The 19,566-nt window shown below is 39.5% G+C and overlaps 2 protein-coding genes across 2 annotated transcripts; both read left to right on the top strand.

The window, feature by feature from the left end:
• Nucleotides 1-746: 746 nt before the first annotated feature.
• On the top strand, nt 747-11,450 carry LOC121644635 (phosphoglucomutase-1-like). Its single transcript, XM_041992721.1, has 11 exons — nt 747-1,171; nt 4,016-4,178; nt 4,462-4,608; nt 5,743-5,868; nt 7,695-7,885; nt 8,035-8,189; nt 8,307-8,422; nt 8,531-8,666; nt 9,148-9,331; nt 9,496-9,624; nt 11,253-11,450. The coding sequence occupies exons 1-11, from the start codon at nt 863-865 to the stop codon at nt 11,340-11,342; spliced, it is 1,746 nt and encodes a 581-aa protein (XP_041848655.1). The 5' UTR covers nt 747-862; the 3' UTR covers nt 11,343-11,450.
• A 4,077-nt stretch (nt 11,451-15,527) lies between these two features.
• Nucleotides 15,528-19,233, top strand: LOC121644896 (leptin receptor gene-related protein). The gene is made up of 4 exons (XM_041993147.1): nt 15,528-15,688; nt 16,040-16,115; nt 17,556-17,739; nt 17,848-19,233. The coding sequence occupies exons 1-4, from the start codon at nt 15,673-15,675 to the stop codon at nt 17,962-17,964; spliced, it is 393 nt and encodes a 130-aa protein (XP_041849081.1). The 5' UTR covers nt 15,528-15,672; the 3' UTR covers nt 17,965-19,233.
• The last annotated feature ends 333 nt before the right edge of the window (nt 19,234-19,566 follow it).

A 19,566-nucleotide genomic window follows, 5' to 3' on the forward strand; every position in this document is an offset into this window, starting at 1 on the left:
AATTCAAATGAATGAGAGCTATTTCAGATTTAGTCCATTTTGGAGCTTATTCCAAGTGTAGGGGCAGCCCTGAACAGAAGACTGTGAATGAGCACGTGAACATGTCTGAGTTTAAGGGAAGATGAAGTAGACCATCTAATCTGAGCATACAGCATGCAAGAAGCTGTAAGCTTCATGATGAAACTCAGTGCTACTTGGTAGTCTGTTTCCAGGATTTTTAGGTTATTATGTACATGAACTTTTAACAAATAGCTTTGTTTTGAAGCTTGAATCTGGTCAATGACAGACTGAATTCATGTTCATGATGTTACAACATGCTGAAAATAAATGTTTCTGCTGTGTTGCGTGTTGATAGGAACACGTAAACACTAGGTAGCAGTGTTACTCTGCTTTGTGTAGGTAACAGATGTTTTCTTTTAAGGCCTATATGTTTCTGATTGCACTCTAAATGCTTTACTCTGTCTGTTATCCCAGCCAGCATGAAGAATACATTCTGAATAAATGAATGAATAAATAAATGAATAAATAAATAAATAAATAAACAAATAAATAAATGGTGTTGATAACTTTGACCCTTCTTTTTTGCGTATAATTACTCTGGGCACAGCTGCAGGGCTCACACATGGATACACACCCAAACACACACATACACACACCTCTTTGTGACTGGGCCTGCAGCCCTGACAGTGATCTCCCTGCACATGTGTGAAGAAGCGTCTTCAGTTACCCCCCCGTGCCTCTGCACATTCGCTTGGAAGGTTATTTTGAGTTGCAGAAGTACCCCAGTGCCTCCAGTGAAATAATAGAAGTCGAGCTCTTGCCTTTCCATTCTTGCTCCTCTGTGACAGGGGGTTTCCTTTAAATGCAAACCCTCTGCGCTCCAAACGATACATTGGATCTTCGCTTGGAAACAATGGAGAACAGTCCTCTACAGGTTCTGACCGTCCCTACAGCCCCCTACCCAGACCAGAGACCCAGCATCAGCGGCCTGAGGAAAAAGGTCTATGTGTTCCAGTCCAAGAGGAAATATCTGCACAACTTTATCCAAAGTATCTTCTCCTCCATCGACCTGCGGGACCGCCAGGGTTCCACCATGGTGGTGGGAGGAGATGGACGCTTCTTCAACAGAGCTGCTATTGAGGTCATTGTGCAGATGGCAGCTGCCAACGGGGTTAGTGTCACTGTGGGTGAGGAGCCACTCACGTTTTCTCTGTTTGTTTGAGTGTGTGTATGCAAGCTGGTAAGTGGGTGGGTGTGCACATGAAGCATGCCAATGACTGCACGTATGTCAGTGTCACCCGCACCATCACTTGTTGTTGCCTTTGTGTTGCTGCTGACTGGACTGGCGTCATGACTTGTTCACATGTCTGTATTTAGGTGAAAAACTCAGGTCAGATGTTAAAAGATTGATGTTGTTCATAAAAAACAACACAAACAATCAAATTCTCACCAAAACTAAATGTTTGTATGTTTACAGTAAACAGAAAGACTGAAAACGTAATAGTTGTATGTTTGACACGATTTAAAATCCTTAACATGTTCCAACAACAACAACCACAGTAATAATATTAATTAATCTGTTTACAGTATTTGTACTATTTCTGCCATTACTATTATAATTTTCACTATAATGTATTGAATGATAAATGTGAATAAGAGTAGTTATCATCATCATCATCATCATCATCATCATCATCATCATCATCATCATTATAACAATAAATAGAAAAGTCCTTTTATTATTGATATTATGTGCTCAATTATGGTTGTTATTATTGTCATGAGTAGTACTGTTGTTGTTATTTAATTATTAAGTAACTTGTTACTTGCAGTCTTTTTCTAGTGGTTAATATTTTAAATTAAACTAACATACAGAACGGTGGTCTGTGTGCCATATTTTGCTTGACAGGTTTGCTCTACCAAGGGAGACATGTTATATACATGGCTGCCCTTGATATTTTTATTATTTTTATTGTAATCTTATTTCCTTTAGTCTTTATATGTCACCTGTAACCTGACAGGGAGATAGAGGAAGAGGAAAAGAAAGGGAGAAAAGGACAGGATTAAAATGTGTAATAACAGTTGTCTAGGCTGCCTTAAACACACCACAAAAAACAATATAAACTTCCACAGTACTACATGATACATAAAGAAAATAGGATAATGATGATATGAAAAAGTACAGTAGTCATCAAACGTACCTGCAGAGAAACGTACCAACACACAAACATCAGCAACATCTAGTCAGAAGCAGATGGAGAGACGAGCACGTTTGTGAGCATGCACGTGTGAATGTGCGTGTGTGGCCATGCAACAAGGAAGAAATGTGTGCTTGCAAGGGGGCCGTGATCACGTCGCACCCCGAAGCATCAGTGGGGGATGGGGGGAGCCCGAGGCCCCAAAGGCCCAGCAGGTCCACAGAGTACCAAGCCCAGGAAGGCCAAAGCAGACAGAGTAGCAGCTCACTTAGACCAGAGCAGAGGGGCCCCCAGACTGGAGCCCCCCGGCGCGACGGGGCAGGGGCACCAGGCAGCACAGGGCAACGGTGAGCAGGCCCAGCGGGCGCCACGGCACAGGCTACATGGAGGGCAGGCACCCCCCAGTAGAGCCCCGCCCAGGCACCCGACGGGGCCCGACCGCCCCAAGCAAAACCACCGCCAACCCAACACCAAGTCTAGGCACCCCAGGGACAAGAACATGTCCCCTGAGTGATTAAGACCCATCTTGATCATCCTTTGTCCTGTGTAATGCGTTCTATGGAGGACTTTGTATTGTATGAGTTGTAAATTTGGGCTGTCTGTCATATTAAAGGCATTAAGACATATTTTTAGCCAAAATGGTTGAATAGGATTGATGGATAAATCTTTCTCCCATTTCGAAGTTGGTGGGGAATTTGAATCATCTACTTTTAGCATTAAGCTGTATATTTTTTAAAGTAATTTTGGGGTACAGAGGTCCATAAAATCTGCTACCATTGGATGAGGTTCTAGGTCTGTTCGGTGAAGGGGGAATTTTGTGTGTATTATGGTTTTGAGTTGTTGATATTCTAAGAATCTGTTGCTGTTGCTGTTAATCTGTTGATGTTAATATATCAGATTTTTTAAGAACAAGGTGCATTGATCCACTGGCCATTAGTCATGACATAGAAGTCATTATGTGTAGTTATAGAATTCCTTCCTGTACTGTTGTTTTAATGCAGCAGGACTGAAGAAACCTCTGTCTGAAGACACTCTGCTGTCTGATCAGTGTGTTGTATAGAGGATGTGTGGTTTTGTCCTCTGTGCTGAGCAACTTTTACAACATTATTCTTTGCATAATCAGCTCCAGGAGCTCCAGAGAAGTCCCCAGCTCACAGCCAAGTTAAGTTAGCTAACCTCTTAGTTTCTTCAGTTTCACTGAGTCACTGGCTCCGATGATGCTGCCCCAAATGTGTAACACCTTCCTGCAAAGGTTGAATGATTTAAACTTTTTCAGTAAACACAGACTGCTCTGTCCTTTGTGGCCCAGCTTGTTGTCCAGATGAACTTCCAGTTTATCAGGATGTTGTCCACCGTGATAATTCAGATTAATAACGAATGCAGAAGCCAGAGAGGAATGCAATCTAAAGTCATCAAGTAGTGCACTGACAGGAAGAAATGGAGACTAGTACAAAGTGTCAGCAACAAACTATGAGACAGGAAAAGTGTTAAATCTCCCAACTAGAATTCAACTAGAAACACATCAGACTCTTCTGTTTATACCCTGCTGCCAGCAGCAGTAATAACTTCTCTGTACTCTCCAGGTTTAAATTACATAAACTCTAAATCTGACCCTCTCTTGGTTGAATGATTTAATTATAGATCCTTAAAAAGCAGTTGCACATGCTAGAACTTGTTTTTGATGTGCTTTTATCGTTTTAATAACCACGGCACACCAAGCCTGATAGCCAGGGACATTCTTACACCTCCCAATCCCAGATATATTAAGATACACTCATCTCAGCCAACTCAAACACACCTGTGTGACATTTCTGCAGGTTGGCCGGCTGATCATCGGACACCACGGGATAATGTCAACGCCGGCCGTCTCCTGCGTGATCAGGAAATACAAAGCCATCGGTGGCTTCATCCTCACTGCCAGCCACAACCCCGGTGGACCTGGTGGAGACTTTGGCATTAAATTTAATATCGCAAATGGAGGTATGGTAACTTGAGAGGAGGAACCATGCAGAGGCATCAGCCAAGAGCAAAATAGTGTTACAAGAGAAGTCAGATATTAAGGCAGGCAGCACAAGGCTCCTTTAACATGTTTGGCTTGAGGTTTTTAAATCTTTGTGATGGTAGAAATCTGGAGGAAAGTTCAGGCACATCAAAAACATCAACACAAATAAATATGACAGAATCAAACCTCCAGTGGGTTGTAGCTCTACTGCATGCAGCAGCACATGTGAATATCAGAATGATTCGTTTCTGCTGTCTCCAGGCCCAGCCAATGAAGCCATCACAGACAAGATTTTTCAGATCAGTAGAACCATCGAAGAGTTTGCCATCTGTCCAGGACTGCATGTGGATCTGAAAACGCTGGGAAAACAGACGTTTGATCTGGAGAACAAGTTCAAACCCTTCACAGGTGATGCATCGCTTCAGTCCGTCACTACTCAGAATGTCTCTCTTCTGACACACGTTACACATTTAACCTTTAATTTTTCTAATAGGTTAAGCAAAACACTGAAAAGGTTCATTAACCTCTTGAGTCATTAAAGACAAAAGTTCACTTTTCAAAAACTGCGATAAAGACTTAATAGATAATATTTTTTCTGACTTTAAGGGATAAATCTTTTGATCAGCTTCAGTCCTGATCAAAACTATCAAACAGGGCGGGACTAAAGTTGTTTAAGAGACTTACACAGGGGGAAAATATATATATATATATATATATATATATATATATATGCATATTTCACATTTAGAATTGCCTTAATTCTTGTTGTTGTTGATCCGTTGGAGTCCGGTGAACTCATCGTCATGTTCTAGAAAGCAGGTGGAGATGATCTGAGCTTTGTGACATGGTGCATTATCCTGCTGGAAGTAGCATCAGAAGATGCTCCACTGTGGTCATAAAGGGATGGACATGGTCAGCAACAATACTCAGGTAGGCTGTGTGTGATGGTTAAACCGCCATTACACCAGCAGCAGCCTGAACTGTTGATTCATGTTTTCATGGCAGCCCATCTGCTTCAAGGTTGGATGTGTTCAGAGATGCTATTCTGCATAACTTGGTTGGAACCAGTGACTAAATGCATTGAGTTGCTGTCATGTGATTGGCTGAACAGATATTTGTGTTAACAGGGAATTGAACAGGTGAACCTAATAAAGTGTCCAGTGAGTGTATGTGCCCAGTTCTTCCTGCCAGGCATCCCTGAATGACCACAACATTTTATACGATACTATGAAAATGAGACACTGAGACGCTCAGAATGTATCCTAAGAGACTTCAGGCTGTCCAGACTGGCATGTTGAGGTTTGACCTTTTAAACTAGGAAACAACTCCTCAGATTGCAAAAAGAAAATGAAGTGTGTGGGTGGGAACTGAAATGTCTGCTGCAGCTGGTGGAATGAAGCTAAGTGATCACTGGCATAATGTACATGACATTATTTTAGAGTTAATACTTAATGACTCATGAAGTACTATAATACAGGTAAAATAAAAATGCTTAATAATACAGTTAAATAGTTTTGTTTCTCCTTTTTCCCTTGTGTCCAGTGGAAATTGTGGACTCTGTGGAGTCTTATGCAAACCTGCTGAGGAACATCTTTGACTTTGCTGCTCTGAAGGAGTTTCTGTCTGGTGAGAACCACATCAGGATAAGACTTGATGCCATGCATGGAGGTGAGCAAATGTGTACTAATGAAAAATATTTCACAGGCAACATATCAGGCCTCTACAGTTGATCCATGGACAGTTAACTAGAAATCCAGTCATTGTTGAAGTGGTCCAAGATGTTAAAATTACCTCTATAACTGCTTAATGAATTCACATTCACAATTTTTCATTAAAATAAATAGTTTATGCTCAGATTTTCTGAATGAATCAATTCCTTTTCATTTTTCCATAAGAAGAAAACTCGGTTTTCTGAATTAATGAGACACTTTCAAGTTCCACAAGAAGTTATCAGCCATGCTCTTACCTGCAGGAAGTTTAAAAAAAATTCTCTTAGAGCAGTGGTGGGGAACCCTGGTCCTCCAGGGCAGCGGTCCTGCAAGTTTTAGATGTTCCCTGCTCCAACACAGCTGATTCAGATCAAACAGACCCAACAGCTTGTCAAGTTCTGCACAGTGACTCAATTTCAATCAGATGTGTTGGAGCAGGGAAACATCTACAACTTGCTGGACAAGGAGCAGGGTTCTCCACCACTGTCTTAAGCCTGGTACACACATAAAGATTATCAGGCTGTTTTTGTCCCGATTTTGCTCCTTAGTGACCAAGGACAGCAAACACCCGATTCTCATGAGTCTTATAAGATTTTCCTATAAAACTATTGTTTGGTTTGAGGTGTATTAAGAGTGAGTTGTGGCCGACAATCGGAAGTACTGAACACGTTCAATATTTACGACTAAAGGTGGGTGTGTGTGGGGAACGCCGAAGACTCCAGAGGTGTGACTGTGTGGATTATGACATGGAACGCAATGTAGCCAATCAGAGAGCGAGCTGACTGGGGAGCAAGGAAGGATGTAAAGTCCGTGTCCACGCCGTCTCCAGTCTGTTATTTTTTTCAGTTCTGGATTTTTCTACTAACAATAGTCCCAAGACCACAATGGTTTCCTTGTCTTCCATGCTGGGTGTTGTGTTTTCCGGTTATTGCTATGTTTCTTCTTCTTTGTTTTTTTTTAGATCACGTTTGATCATGACAAATTTCTGGCTCGGAGGACTAGATTCTAGATCGGTTGCAGGACAGCATTGTTACGTGTGTGTTCTTCTGCGATGAGATTATCGAAGCACACAGTATGATCAAAACTGTTAAATGCCTGAATTTTTATCTTCACGTATGAGGACTTGAACAGATAAAAAAAATCTCATAAGATTAAAAAAATCCTTATGTGTGTACCAGTGTCTCAGAGGATAATTCTTTAGCTAATTAACAGATTTGTTTGTTTGTTGGTTGTTTGTTTTCGTAAAAAATTTAGTAATTTAGAGAAACTACGGTTTTTGTGTGTGTATATGTGTGTGTGTTTCCCCCAAGTGAATATATTCACATAACCCTGACTATGTATTTATTCATTTGGAGTCCTAATCTTGAACTTGGTTCTTTGGCATGATGGTCTGCGCTCCTTCCGTCCGCTCCTCCTTTTGAACATTATAGATGTTTAATATCACTTTGGTGACAATTTCATGTAACAGAAGGATCAACATGTGAAAGTTTTGCAGCACAGACTCAGTTGTATTTCTACAGTTTTTGAGGTTTTATTGTGAATCTGTATCTTTTCTATACAGAGATTCTTAGGGTCTCATGTGTTTGTTTGAAAGAAAGTGACAAGTCTGCACATGAATCTGTTATGACTGACAAGAATGCTTTGCTTATTCTATTAACACATAAGCTCATCAGCAGAAATTGTATATAAAGTCTCTCATTTTCCAACCAGCAGTAGTTTTAGGACATCTCTATTGTTCTTACATTAGTCTCCTCTCATTGCTGACATTTCTGCCTGCTTCCCCAGTGGTTGGACCGTACGTGAAGAGAATACTGTGTGAGGAGTTGGGTTGTCCTGCTAATTCTGCCATCAACTGTGTTCCTATGGAGGATTTTGGGGGTCAACACCCAGATCCTAACCTCATGTACGCTACAGATCTGGTTGACAGCATGAAAGACGGACATTATGATTTTGGTGCAGCGTTTGATGCTGATGGGGTTTGTGCACTTGTCTCCTTTTTTTCCCAAAAAATTTATAAAAGTAAATCTATTTTTTTCTAAAAATGCTGTTTTTAAGGATACTCATTCACATTCTCTTTCATATCCAGAAGGGACTGATTTCCACCCTCCGTCTGTGTGCTTTCTAGGACCGCAACATGATCCTGGGCAAACATGGCTTCTTTGTCACCCCATCTGACTCCTTGGCTGTGATTGCTGACAACATCTTCTGCATCCCATACTTTCAACATACGGGAGTGAGAGGATTCGCTCGCAGCATGCCCACAAGCGCAGCGTTAGACAGGTAAAACCTCAACCTCATTACCAAAACAAGCACACTGACTCAAGATGTGTTCAACGTCTGTGCTTTAAAATAGGTACAGAGGTTTCCCAGAATACTCTTTCATTGAATTTCCTGCAGAGTAGCCAAAGCAACAAAAATAGAGCTATATGAAACTCCTGCTGGGTGGAAGTTTTTTGGGAACCTCATGGATGCAGGCATGCTGTCTTTGTGTGGAGAAGAAAGCTTTGGTACAGGTACAGTTTCTCTACTGCAAGTCTTTAGATCAGAAGACTTTGGATTTAACTTTCCCAATGTTTTGGGTTTTCCATGTCATCTAAGCTTCCACACATGCAATTTTTCAGGGGGAGACCACATTCGTGAAAAGGATGCGCTTTGGGCCGTGCTAGCGTGGCTGTCCATTCTTGCCACCAGAAAGCAGAGCGTGGAAGACATTGTTAAGGACCACTGGCTAAAATATGGAAGGAACTACTTCACTAGGTGAGGGGTGGACTCTTACACCAGGATTAACTTTTCATTTTTTGCTTTGTCAACCAACAGAGCAGCTAAAATTAAATAACTAGCCAGAGAAAGTGAATGAATTATTGCTAATAGTATAAGAAATGTATTAGATGCAGATGGATTTAATATGAGCAAACACTTGCAGATCAAAACTGCTCTCTGGTGGCCAATATGTGTAACTACATATTTTTTTTTTAATTTTGCTCCAATGTAAAAAAGTGTTAAATTATATCTGAAATACAATTAAATATAGTTTTATAGCCAAAAAAGTGTTTTCTTAAACATTTCTATTAGCATAAAGGTGTGAATTCTTCTTTATTTGCTTTATTTAAGCAGTTTGCAGTAAACAACAGAGGCTGCTGCAAACAAATCGCCATTTAACAATCTAAATATACATTTCAGATAAATCTGCAACATTTAAAATGTTTTTTATTAATATTTTCTTCTTAATTTTGCTCAGATACGACTATGAGAATGTTGATATAGATGCGGCATGTGACATGATGGAAGATTTGGAGATAATGATCTCAGACAAGTCTTTTGTGAAGCAGAGATTTGCTGTGGAGGACAAAATCTACCAAGTAGAAAAATCAGACAGCTTTGAGTACACAGACCCTGTCGATAGCACCATCTCCAGAAACCAGGTACGTGGTACACAATGTGCTGCATTTCTTTGATAACAAGCTTCTTATGTGTTCAGACACAGCCTGTCTGGTTGTCAGTGGGTATGTGGACTCTGTGCATCAGAGCCACTCAGCTGTGTCTGCAAAGATTCTCACTGTGTGTGCGGGGCCTGTTTTGACTGCAGGGGCTGCGGATTATCTTCTCTGATGGCTCTCGAATCATCTACAGACTCAGCGGGACGAGTAGTGACGGGGCAACAGTTCGGATCTACATTGACAGCTATGAGAAGGACGTTATTTTTGAGGACACGCAGGTAGAGTACCAGACAAAGAAAGGACCCCATCTTTCACTTCCCAGGTGTCACGTGACGGGCAAATAAATCATGGTGATCTCCACCGGGTTTTAAAAGGAGGTCAAAATCTCAGATGAACAAGTGACATAATACACTGTTTGGTTTAATGAAAATAAATAAGCAATGTAGAAAACTAAATGAGAAAGACATCAGGAAGGATCTTAGAACAACAACTGTATCTGTCCATCAATCTGGGAAGATTTAAAAGGTCATTTCCAAACAATTTGGAGTTCATTATTTTAATGAGAGAAAGATAATTCACAAGTAGAAAACGTCAAGACAGCTGCCAGTCTTCCAGGAGTGGACGTCCCAGCCACTTCAGGCCAAGGGTCAGACCATACCCAAAGGCTACATCTCAGTCTGGAGGCCTCAGCTAGCATGTTACATATTTAAGTTCATGACAGAACAATTAAAAAAAGACTGAACAAGTGTGGCTTGGGTTGGAGGAGTTGTAGGAAAAAGTCTTCTCTCAAAAAAGAACATGGCAGCCCTGCATAGGCAAAGCAGGTTTATTTTTATAGAGCATTTTGTGCATAAAAGCAATTCAACATCCTTTATATAATATAGATGTATTCTGGGCCTAAGCCGTTCTGGGATTTGTAGACTATGAGTAGGGTTTTAAAACCTATTCTGTGACTGACTACAAAACCAGATTTTAAGACTGGTGTGATGTGTTCAGATCTCTTGTCCTGGTTAAAACTCCAGCAGCAGCATCTGGATGAGCTGCAGATGTTTAAGACCAGTACAGTAATCCAGCCTACTGGAGATGAATGCATGGATGAGTTTCTCTTGGTCTTTCTGGGAGACAAAACTAATTCTGTTAATGTTTTTTTAGTTGGATCTGAACAAACCACAACATTTCTGAAACAGTATCCTTTAAACAGATAAAGTAAAAAAAAGGGGGGGGGGATGGTTGTCCACAATACACACCACCGAAAACAGCATGTCAATTGACAAGCACAGAGGTGGATAGATGATGGTTTGGGCTTGTTTTGTAGTCACAGAGTCAACAATGAACTCTGTATACCAAAGTATTCATGAGTCAAATATGAGGCCATCTGTCTGACAGCTAAATGTAAGCAAAACAGGTTTATTCACCAGGACATGATGTGGTCCCAAACACATCAGCAGATCTGCAACAGAAAAGAAAGAAAAGAATTAAGATGTTAACATGATCCAGTCAAAGTCCAGTCCTCCGTCTAATTTAAATCCTGAGCCGGGACCTTCAGAGAGCTGCAAACCTCAATGAACTGTAGCAATGTTTTTAAGAAAAGTGGACCTAAATACCTCCTCAACAACCTGAGATACCGAAGCCACGCAGAAAACAAAATAAGCTACTGAACCATGGCATGAACGTAGTTTTAATCGCTGCTTCTGCATTTTGTCTGAGTTAATGTTTACCAGACGATAACGTAAGATTTCATGTTGCTCATTTTTAGTTGTATTTACCTCATTTTAATACACGATGAGAACCAGAGGATTATTTTTAGTCCTGATGTGTAAAAATTGTAAAACTGGAAGAGGTTTTACTTTCTTTTTCATATTAAATATGATGGTTAATTTTCAATCCATGTCTTTTTTGGGGGCAGGTGATGCTGGCACCTCTTGCAACGATTGCTTTGAAGATTTCTCAGCTTCATCACCGGACGGGTCGGAGCGGCCCGTCAGTCATCACATGACTGCGTTTTACTCCCTCACCTCTTACATAAACACTCTTTTTGTTATTTTGCCTTCTCTTTCGTATAAACAGAGCAGCAAATCTAAAGTGTGGCTGTGTTTCATGGAATGGTGTGAATTTTTACCTACTGACTGAAATGTGAAACTCATTAAACAATCTTTTATTTTTGGCTCATCTGTTTTAATCTATGCATCTTCAATCTGTAATCTTCTCTCATCATTATGTGCAAACCACAGAAATGAGTCGCTGTGAATAAGCTGATCATGACTAATCACAACAGCATCGCAGTGGTTTCATTTCCTCTTTGAAACTCTAACGTCCGCTTTGACCTTGTTTTGCTTAATATGCTCAGATAAGTTTTCTTTCAAGAGTCTAAAGAAGTGGATTTAAGATGATCATAGAGCATCCACACTCCTTTAGTGTATGGGAATAAAAAGCTCATAGCAAGATGTGCACGTGGCTGTTTGAGGATAAATAATAATGATCTTCTGCTTTTAAAAAGCAGCAGTCCAGAAAATGAGGCGACATTAGACTTTTGTTCCAGATAAAATTTCCTTTAATTCTCATCATGAGGAACTTTGTATTTTTGCTGCTCAGTCAAACCAGAGATAAAAACAGGAAACATTTAGGCTGTAAAATGCAACAGTGCAAAAGGAACTCATCCAGGTCTGATGGCTAGAGCATAAGATTTCCATCTGGACAGTAACAGCATGAGTCCACGAACATCTGGCCCAGTTCTGTGATCACTCATGCTCTTTGAAGTCTTGTGTAGTATCTTTGTCCTTTTCATTTCCAAACTAAACCTGAAGCCTGACAGGAGGAGAACTGCAGACAGAAATGTCCTTTACCTTTAACACTGACACCAAATCTTAACAGGTAAACCTGTGAGGAAACTGAATCCAAACTTATTTGTAATAAAGTCTGTTTTTTGATTTGTTGGATTAATGCTTCATTCAGATGTTACTTATTTCTTTACAGTATTTTACAGGCAAATCTGGGAGTTTAGTACAAACATTTACAAAATAAAGTCTTAAAAAGGATGAAAGCAGTTGAGTAAAAAGTAGCCTGTATTTGAGAAATATGCAAAGTGTTATGGATGGACCCCTCGGAGACAAAGAGATTAACATAACTTTATTCACAGTGAAGCAGATATGTCATCTTACAAGTGCAGGCAGCGGGAGGACTGGCTGAAGGTCCAAAGAGAGATAACAGGAGAGGAGCAGGGTCCATGCGGGGTCCATGCGGGGATGAACATCAGGGTCCGGCAGGGAATGACTGTGGTGCTGGGATAGATAAAGGCTGGTGAGATAATGGGTGGCAGGTGTGACTGGTTGTCTTAATTGAAATAGTTGGATCAGACTCAGGTGTGGAGGATCAGGGAACTGCAAGTGGAAGAGTGGCAGGACAGGTTGTGACACAAAGGAAGTTTAAACCAAAATACAATTGAAATATGCAAGTAACACATAATTCTGCTTCACAGCAGCAAGACTTTCTTTTTATTATCTTTCACAGTGGTCTTCAGGCTGTCCACAGATCTTTCAGGGGTTTTGGATATTGCCTGCTCTTTTTTTATTGTTATTAATTTCAGTCCAGCCTTTATACTATTATACCTAAGAAATGTGTGTTTTTGTTTTCTTTTTTGCTTGTTTGTTTTTTACAGCTGTGTTTTGCAAACTCTGGTCAGCTTCAGAACTGGGGGTCTCATTTTACTTCCAAGTGAACCCTGGTGCAGTTCGCTTGCAGTGTGAATGCAAACGGACATTCCAGTGAACCAAAGAGAGGAAGTAACGTAGAGCCCGTTGAAGCACAACATGCTGGACATCTCGCTGCCTCCGCTGCTGCTCATACTGGACAGAGTCTGGTGAAAACCATATACAAAAGCACCAAGACTGGCCAGTCAATGAGCTGGAGTTTCTTCTTCCTTCTTCTTGGTTATTGTTAGTTTTGGAGAATATCGCCCCCTAGTGAGCAGATGTATCTGCACGTTGTTCTCCAGGTGTTCGATCTACTTGAGTAAAGTTCAGTGTGAAAGCAAACAAAGCCACGGTGTTTCTGAATTCCCCACCAATTCAAACCCCTGATTATCCTGGTGAGAATGTAAACTGTTGATGAAAAATACCATTGGCTGTCTGCTTTTACCAATTCTACTTTATGTTTTTTTTTTTACATTAGAATACTACTTTTGTTTCTCTCGCTTTTTTTTTTTTTTTTAGACATACAAAACAAGAACAATAAGCTCATCGATCAGTAAATGTACTGCTCCTCAGTTGGGACAAAGTAAGACGTGAAGTCAAATCCTAAGGTTTGCTCTTAGTCTCAGTAAAGTAAAAATAAAATAAAATAAATAAAGTTCTATATCTGCTGTCCCTGCCAGCATCCAAAGGAGAGCTTTGGGAAGGCCTAAGAAACAACTGAAGACAAAGAAACCTTCTCTATCAGGGTTATAACAGAGATGAAGAATAAAATCCCCTAATTGATAATGAATGATGTAAAAAGTTAAATAAATATTGACTTTCAGGTCCATTAAAATTGCACAAACCATGTTTTTATCTTTCTTGATTTTCTTGATAGATAGACAGACAGACAGACAGACAGACAGACAGACAGACAGATAGATAGATAGATAGATAGATAGATAGATAGATAGATAGATAGATAGATAGATAGATAGATGGGTTACAACTGGATTAAACTGTTTTTATCTTTCTTGATTTTCTTGATAGATAGATAGACAGACAGACAGACAGACAGACAGACAGACAGACAGACAGATAGATAGATAGATAGATAGATAGATAGATAGATAGATAGATAGATAGATAGATAGATAGATAGATAGATAGATAGATAGATGGGTTACAACTGGATTAAACTGTTTTTATCTCAGCCGGAATCGCTGTGGTTCCACATACCAAAACGCCTTTTTGAAAAAGTTGGTGGTCAGAGTTTTTTCTGAAATGTGACTTCTTAAATTCAAAATTACCCCTAAAACCATCTGATTTTCATAAGCAGATGTTACACTACTGGAAAATGGCATTTTCTCACATTTCCACGCCTCACACCTCCACTCTATGGAATAACAGGGTCATCACTATAAACAGAAAATCTCTTTTCATTTTAGAATGGGCAAACAAAGGTGTTTTCTTCATTTGAGATCTACTAGGTCAGAATGGAGAATTACCAGAATTCAAGGATTTAGAGCTCATTCAGAGAATTCAAAGTCATCTGCAGAGCAGTTCCACCCTCCCTGTTACAGATGATTAAAACATCCTGATCTTTTCAAAGGTGACTGCTAGACTTCCTGAAGTAAAAGTTGGGGAAATGGAATTAAAGAAAAAACAATGCAATAATAAATTGATCTGTAGTACTCTTCAACATCCCAGGGAGGGTGGCACTTCTGAATCATACTACCCCTAATAATACTATTTATAAATACTTAAAGTGGCCAGTTTCTACCAAAGTCAAAGAAACTCTATTTAAAATAATTACTACCCTGTTGCTATGACGCTAAAGAAGCGGTTTAATTTTGAAGTGTTTTTTGTGAGTTGGGTAGCGAAACTATAGAACATTTATTTTTCTCTTGCCCATTTTCCATAAAATTCTGGAAAGAGGTTGTTAGTTGGTTTAAAATAGGTCATGACATTGTATTAGAACCTTTGCAAACACTGTTTTATATTGAAGCTACCCCTCACAAATGCCAAAAACTAGTAAGAGGTCTGCCCTCTGCTGCTGGGTTTAAAAACTAACTAAAAAGTTATTTTCAATGTTTAAAACTCTTGTCTGCAAGAATTCCATCAGTATGCATTCTGCTAAATATCACAAACATTGTCTGTTGCTCTAATTTAATTTTTCTGTGCTATTCCACTTCATTGTGGTATTACAAGGCCTTACGTGACAATTACTATTATGTTTGTTTTTTCTTTTTCGTTTCTTTTATGTTTTATTTCATATAGTTCTCCTCATCTACGTCTTTATTTGCATATTGCATTACAAGTCTGCGATTTCCCAACGAGACTTTGTGCCATTGTTCTTGTGAATAAAAAAAAAAAAAAAAAAAAACGAGAATCTGAGAGCTACTAAACCTGACTGGCAATAATCTGTACACAGCCAGCAGGGGAGGGTGGAGGCTCTGCCTTGCATCGTGTTGACTTCAGGTTTTAAAGTCCCAGCAGGACGCGGCGGTGCTGTAGCTTTAAGACCGACATCTGACGAAAAACAAGGAAAAGTCGATGGAGGAAGCAGGAAGTTCAAGACGAGACACCGTAGCACGTAAATAATAACCAAAGAGTAGAGCGAAACTCCAAAGAGAAAAGTTTTACACGTTTGTCACCATGGCAGGGATTAAAGGTAAAATATTAAAGCTTTAACGAGTTAAATGTCAACAGTAGTTCTGCTTTAAAAAGTTTGTTGGCTTTGTAACATGTTCAAAACATTTGCTGAATCATTTCGAAACTTATTACGTCGTTAGGCCAGGGTTGGTCAAAGTAATTTGAAGAGGTTTAATCCCACATTCAAAGTTTTAAACTTCTTTAAAGTTATTGCTAGTTTTAGCTTAACTGTTAGCCTGTAATTATAGCAACATTAGAGCCTGACAGCCTAGCTTATTTCGCAAAAGCTTCTTATTGTATCTTGGCAAATATCGTCTCTGTTTATGTTGTGTAATAAATATTAAAATATTTAATATTGTGTCAATTTCAGCACTGGTTGGTTTGTCATTTAGCGGTGCTATTGGACTGACATTTCTCCTGCTGGGCTGTGCACTGGAACCGTACGGGTATGTTCATTCATCTCACCCAAAACAAGAACTTGTGTTAATTTTATGACGAATTACAGAAAAAATTCACATGTTTTGGGACGTGCACGAACTTTTGTAGTGACTGAAATACAGATTCATAATCTGACAAGTAGATAGAACCTTTATTTATTTATTGGCATTTATTTAATTTATGGTGAACTCCTATATTATCCACTCCTTAACTGAGAGCAACTGTAAAAGACAGTGAAAAAAAATCTCCCAGTATAGTTGCTGCAACTTTGCACATGATTAAAACAAGCTATAAAACAACAAAATAGAAAGTTCATCCTTACAGGTTTATTCACAAATAATGCGTGGTTGGGTGGGCTAACTAAAGCAAACAGATACAAAACTAAAGCACGTCAGGAAACGGTACCATTGATTGCCAGGTAGCTACTGTAATTCAAGCACACTTTACCTGTTCTGGCCTCACTTCACTGGCTTCCTGTGTGTTGTAGAGTTAATTTTAAAATTATTTTTATTATTTCTTTATTTTTTTCAATATATAAATTCCTGGCACCACCCTATCTCTGACCTGCTTCACCCCTACAATCCTTTCTGACTTTTAATGTCTGCTGACCAGCAGCTCCTGGTTGTTAAGACGAGGCTGAAATGAGGGGATCAGGCTTTACATTGTGGAACCAGCTTTCTTTAGACATTAAACAGGCCCCCTTGTTGGCTATTAAACTTATTTTCTTTGGCTTGTAACGTTAAGGCGATGCTTTTATGTCGTTAAAGGTTTTATATTGTTTTTGGTCATTTTATATTTCTTTGCCTGTGTTTTAGTGGTTTTAGTATGTTTGTTTTTTTACATTTTGTCATTGTTTTGCTGTGCAGCACTTGATCAACACTGTTTGTTTAAAGTGTTTCTAGCTTTGCATCATTTCTTCTTCCAACCAGTGCAGATACAACAGAAAACCACCAGGTGCCACTTTTTACATTTTAATTTTAGCTGGCACTCTATCAGAAAGGTTATGAACCTCAGAACTAAAACCAGCACTTCATTCTCCAAAGTATTTTTTTCCATATATCTGAGGGATGTAACTGATGAAAGTGAAAAAGATCAGGAAAAACCAGTGCAGCAGAGGCCTGTCATTTAGTTGCTTGCTCTGGTTAACAGCTGATATCTACAATCTCTCTGATCCAAGTCATTCATTATCCAGTTGCTGCCCTTTAAATGACCTCTTCTTTTAAATGAACACACTGAGTTTACAATGAAAGCTTTCGGTAAGATAGTTTTAACCCCAGGCCCTCAAAACCAAGACAAATGATATAATAGGGTTTTACTGAGAACTGGAAACTCCCTGAGTGCAACATAAGACGTTGCACCTTTTTAGATCTATGACTGCTGAGCATGTGTAGCTTTTGTGTGTTTGCTTCACTGTAATATTTCAAATAACTCAGCTTGTCTTTTTGCAGGGTTTACTGGCCGCTGTTTGTCCTGATTTTCTACATATTGAGCCCCATCCCCACCTTCATATCCAAACGCCTCAGTGATGAAACTCAATCCAGCAATGCATGCAGAGAGTTGGCCTACTTCTTAACAACTGGCATTGTGGTATCAGCCTTTGGGCTTCCTGTCGTCTTAGCCCGTGTCGGCCTGGTTTGTTCTCTTTGCCTACATTACAGCTAAAAGTTTAGCAACATGTATCAGAACAATGATGAAAGAAATTGATTTTGAGCCTTTTCAATTAACTTCTGTCACCTACAGATCGAGTGGGGTGCCTGTGGTCTGGTGATGACGGGAAACGCTGTCATCTTTCTCACCATCCTTGGCTTTTTTGTTGTGTTTGGCGATGGGGACGACTTCAGCTGGGAGCAATGGTAGAGTACTTTTGGACAGACAGATGGGTAGGTGGTTAGTTTGTTGATCGGACAGCAGGCAGAGGGGCACATATTGTTCTACTCTCGCTGGGGGATGGTTCTCATGTAACTGAACCTAAACATCATCACTCCGATTTTTATACTGGGTGAAATTGGGTTTAGGAGATGGCACTACGTACCTTATTAATGTGCCTTATGTGTGGAATCAGAGGACTGATGCCTACACATCTCTTATGCACCACCATTATCCATCATATCCACTGTAATTTAGCTTGTTTTGCCCTCATTTAAACCCCCAGTGCATCCTCTTCTCTGCAGCTATCCTCTACATTGTTATGCCTCAGTTAATCAATATCATAAAGGGATCTGAAAGAGTAACTCTGATGTAATGTACACTGCAGAGCTTACTGCATTATCTGTCCTCACTCTTCAAGGAAGCAGTGGCTGTACTGAAACTTAGCTTATGTGTAAAAAATAAAATAAATCATGGTAAGTTGCCTTAAATCTGCCTTTTCACAATTCAGATACAGGAAAAGGCAAAAAAAATGTGCATATGCTTCGTTTTATCATTTTTTTCCTCAAAACTTAAGATGCCTTTCTTTTTGTTTCTGGTGCAATTTTTTACATTTTCACCAAAGATCATTTTAGGCTGTGATTACGGAGCTTATTCACTGCTGAACTGTAGTTTTTTGATGTGCTATGCATCCTCAAAAGTGCATACATGAGCTGATTTTCTGATTGCCATTCATGACAAAGAAATTTTGAACTGTTACCACAGATCATATAAATCCTGTTGCTACGAGTCCAACTCTGTCCAAGTGGACTTCATCTCTTGCTAACTCATTCATAAATGCCTGCCCAACATAATACATGTTTTATTAGCAGAAAAATCTTTTGTCTTATTATCAGGGCCATTGAAATCTATAACTGTAAGTTAACACTTCAGCCTCTTGCTTTGGTTTTTCATTGCTGTAACCGACTAATAACAAGGTCCTGTGGTTTGTTTTTGTCTCAAGACTTTTATAGAAAAGAGTACTTACTATCATATAATTTAGGATTTCTTTTACACCTGCCCCATGTCCTCATTAAATTGAAAAGAATATCTTACATATGCAACTGACATTTGGACATGTTTTTGAGGAAGAATGTCTGTTTTCTCTGTTGTGACTCCTGTATACACACTAAAGAGGCCTTAAGAGTTCTCGAGTTATTTTATAAGCTGACTGCATTTTGTTTTCTAATATTGATTAAATCTTTCTATGTAGCAAACCAACAGACTGTCTTTATTTATTTATTCATTCATTCATTCATTTTTAATTAAAAATGGACTTGATGTGCAAAGGAAGATGAATTAAATATCAGCTGGCAAGCTGTTGAAATGTTAGACGTGTAGTAGCGAACGGTGTGGTTGACATGTCCAAGGATCACCATGCATGTGTCGGGTTGTTGTGTTTGTAGCCTGGCAACAACAGAGATGATGGCACCACACGTCGGCAGGTAAACACTGTGGACAACATCCTGAACATGTTCTTCCCAATCACACGTTCAGGATTATGTGTCGTCAACAAGCATTGCTCTGTGTAGTATATAACTGCTGTTTCTTGAT

Source organism: Melanotaenia boesemani, chromosome 8 (genome assembly GCF_017639745.1).
Source record: "Melanotaenia boesemani isolate fMelBoe1 chromosome 8, fMelBoe1.pri, whole genome shotgun sequence".
Classification (NCBI taxonomy): domain Eukaryota; kingdom Metazoa; phylum Chordata; class Actinopteri; order Atheriniformes; family Melanotaeniidae; genus Melanotaenia; species Melanotaenia boesemani.

Excerpts from the sequence above, each read along its gene's own strand:
- LOC121644635 (XM_041992721.1), top strand. The coding sequence starts at position 863 with ATGCAAACCCTCTGCGCTCCAAACGATACATTGGATCTTCGCTTGGAA. Across the intron at positions 5,869-7,694 it reads ACTTGATGCCATGCATGGAG|TGGTTGGACCGTACGTGAAG; the intron begins GTGAGCAAATGT and ends CTGCTTCCCCAG. Across the intron at positions 8,667-9,147 it reads GGAAGGAACTACTTCACTAG|ATACGACTATGAGAATGTTG; the intron begins GTGAGGGGTGGA and ends AATTTTGCTCAG.
- LOC121644896 (XM_041993147.1), top strand. Across the intron at positions 16,116-17,555 it reads TGTGCACTGGAACCGTACGG|GGTTTACTGGCCGCTGTTTG; the intron begins GTATGTTCATTC and ends GTCTTTTTGCAG. Across the intron at positions 17,740-17,847 it reads TCTTAGCCCGTGTCGGCCTG|ATCGAGTGGGGTGCCTGTGG; the intron begins GTTTGTTCTCTT and ends TGTCACCTACAG.